At 39.0% G+C, this 3,111-nt stretch overlaps 1 protein-coding gene across 1 annotated transcript; it reads right to left on the bottom strand.

Annotated features, from left to right (window-relative positions):
* Positions 1-660: 660 nt before the first annotated feature.
* On the bottom strand, positions 661-1,464 carry LOC110441668. The gene has a single exon (XM_021484876.1). The coding sequence runs from the start codon at positions 1,462-1,464 to the stop codon at positions 661-663; it is 804 nt and encodes a 267-aa protein (XP_021340551.1).
* Between the last annotated feature and the right edge of the window lie 1,647 nt (positions 1,465-3,111).

Genomic DNA, 3,111 nt, shown 5'->3' on the forward strand with positions numbered 1-3,111 from the left:
TGGGGTCTGACTTTGTATACAAGCAGACTTGCCCTGTCCAGTACCCTCACTTTGTCTATTTCCCGATCTATCAAAGTAGATGTGTATCCTCTGCCAATAAGATGGGACTTTAACTCTGAACATCTGCGTTCAAAGATGATGTCATCCGAAATAATACGCCTGATGCGCAGAGCTTGGGAGTAGGGTATGCTTCTCGTGGTGTGCGAGGGGTGACAACTGGATGGGAGGAGATACTGGTGTGTGTCAGTAGGTTTACAGTGGAGGTCCGTACTAATCTTACCATCAATCAGAGTGGAACTGGTGTCCAAAAATGTGTTGCTCTCCGTGGAGATATCCTCTGTGAATTTGATGGTGGCGTGGAACGCGTTAGCGTACTCAATAAACTCGTCAAGGGAGTCCCGACCCGATGTCCATTTGATTTCAACGTCATCGATAAATCTCAACCAGCTAAATGGCTTAATTGGAGCAGATGTTAAAAGTTGGGCTTCAAGATGTCCCATAAAAACATTGGCATATGAGGGGGCCATCTTAGTACCCATGACTGTACCGCTAACGTGTATGTAGTTATCCTCATTGAATGTAAAGTTGTTAAGTGTGAGGACAAGTCTCAGTAAATCCACCAGGCTATCAGTCGATGAGAGTTTGGGGTACTGCGCCGTTCTATGCCTCGCGACAGGCAGCAATGCCGCCGTCATGCGGTATGTTAGTGTAGAGGGAAACGACGTCCATCGTAACTAACAAGGTACCTTCTGGTAAGTTATTAGCAGGTGTTTTGTTTAGATAGTCTGTGGTGTCTTTTAAAAAAGATGGTAAATGTTCCACGAATGGTCGGAGGTGGAAGTCAACAAACTGAGACATTTTCTCCGTCGGATGGTTGATCGAGTTAATGATGGGTCTACCAGGGTTCCTAGGTTTGTGAATTTTAGGAAGAAGATAAAACTTTCGTGCTTGAGGGTTTTCGGGGCGCAGGAATTTCGTGGTATCGTTGTCAATATCACCCTTCTCTAAAATTCTATTGATGGTATTATTAATCTGCAGTGCGTGTACGTGCGTCAGGTCACTATCGACCTTACGATAAAATGTCTCGTTGGAGAGTTGCCGATTAGCCTGGATGTAGTCGTCCCTGTTCATTTTAACAACTGCACAGCCTTTGTCCGCTGGCTTGATGACAATGTCCGAATTATTTTTCAGGGATTTAAGTGCCTGGCGTTCCAAAGGTGACAGATTGTCCTTGGTTGTCTGCGTGTTGTTTAAGTGGACGGCTACTTCCTCCTTCACTGCACTGATGAACGCTTCGAGAGCAGGTACTCTGCTAGGATGAGGGTTCCATTTACTTTTATGTTTGAATGGATTGATCAGGGGTGCGACGAGAGACTCTTCTGATGGAGTATCCTCTACATCATCTGGATCACGGTCGTTAGCAAAGTACACGCGTCGCCGAAGTAGCCTGTAGAATCTGTCCATGTCTTCGATCAGCTCTGCATTGTTGGGGCTTTTGGGGATCGGACAAAAATTAAGACCCTTAGTAAGAAGAGCATGCTTTGGTTCTGTAAGGGGATGGTTTGATAGGTTGACGACTGTATTACTCGTAGTAATGGTCTTGACAATTTGGTGTTTACGTCGGAACCTTCTCCCTCTTGTATATATAACACGTTACACACATTGTTTTTAATTAAAATGGTACGGACAAATCCGATTATCCGTAAGTACAGGGGAAAAGGCACAAAGCTTCATACGAAGAGTGAAAAGTTGGAAAAAATACACAATGAGTTTCTTTTTCTTTTCTTTTTCATTAAACAATAATTTGCTCCAGAAGAAAGTGGTCATTCTTGAAAGAATCGGAACTTTGATGTTGTGGGATACAATTTTTCCAGATAATACTTATCTTCCTTCACAAGCATAATACAAATGGTGAATTCAGTCGAAATTATGATATCAAAACTGTCCTCTCGACTTAATTGTACATTGAAACATAGTTAAACACATACTAAAAATGCACATGCCTACAGCGTTCTTCAGTCAAACTTTCCTGATAATCAAAATTCACTTGTTTTTCAATTGTCCCTTTTTAGCGGCACATATCAATATATAACCATATACCTACGAGTAAAACTTATGAAAAAAAAATCAACATTAAGGACAATTTATTGTTATTTTATGAAATCAAGTCACTCTCAATCACATACACAAGGGACAACATTCCACAACCTGCTCGTGTATAGTGTATGCCAGGTACATGTAACCAGAGGCTACGAAACATGCATTTATATAGGGATATTTTACACAAAACGGTATAGCTTTCAGGACACATCGGTAATGCTAGAGGCCAAAAAGTAGGGAAATCAAATATGTCCAAACTACTGTTGAAACAGAAGGGGAGGTGCATAAAACCCTTAATCTATCATTTCAAAAGTGTTCTTATTTCAAAATGAGGTAAAACATCAAAGAAATTATTTATCATTTTCGGTGGAAACATGAGGTAACTAAGCATGGAACAGTTTCTAAGAAACAATATCTATTATAGATGGAGGGGGTCAATAAAAAATGTCTTCAATGTGAAAATGATGATTTAATCCTCCATAAACTTATTAATTGTTATAAAATACAAAATATCGGTTAATTGTTAAATTTGAATGTTAGCAATAATAATCAGAATATTTATAACTTCTTATCTCAATGCCGACAAACTTGATTAATACAAGTATTAAGTACTTATGTATACTGACCTCTGCGGCATGTTCTCTTCTAGCCTGTAACAGATGAACGACACCAATTTATATCTTTAGGGAAATGAGAAACAATATGCAACTCATCTTGGATTATATATTTTTTATAGGAAAATGACTTAAAGCCAGACTTTCAAATGATATTGATTAAATCTGAATTAACTTTCCCGGAGTGTATATGTTTTATGGGTGATCGTATATGAAAATGCCTGTTGTATATAAAGATTGAGGTGCTGTACACTGTTTGTTCTATTGATTCATTCTTCATTTTATTTGTGGAGGTAATCATATGATACCAGAGGTAGTTAGACCCAATGTGTCCTTCTTGTTTGTCTTTATATCACTCGTGATTACAAAAGGATTGATTTTTTTGGTGTGGTTTTTT

Source organism: Mizuhopecten yessoensis, unplaced genomic scaffold (genome assembly GCF_002113885.1).
Source record: "Mizuhopecten yessoensis strain PY_sf001 unplaced genomic scaffold, ASM211388v2 scaffold716091, whole genome shotgun sequence".
Lineage (NCBI taxonomy): Eukaryota > Metazoa > Mollusca > Bivalvia > Pectinida > Pectinidae > Mizuhopecten > Mizuhopecten yessoensis.

Bases quoted from the DNA above. Each gene is read 5' to 3' on its own strand.
- LOC110441668 (XM_021484876.1), bottom strand. From the start codon at position 1,464: ATGGACAGATTCTACAGGCTACTTCGGCGACGCGTGTACTTTGCTAAC.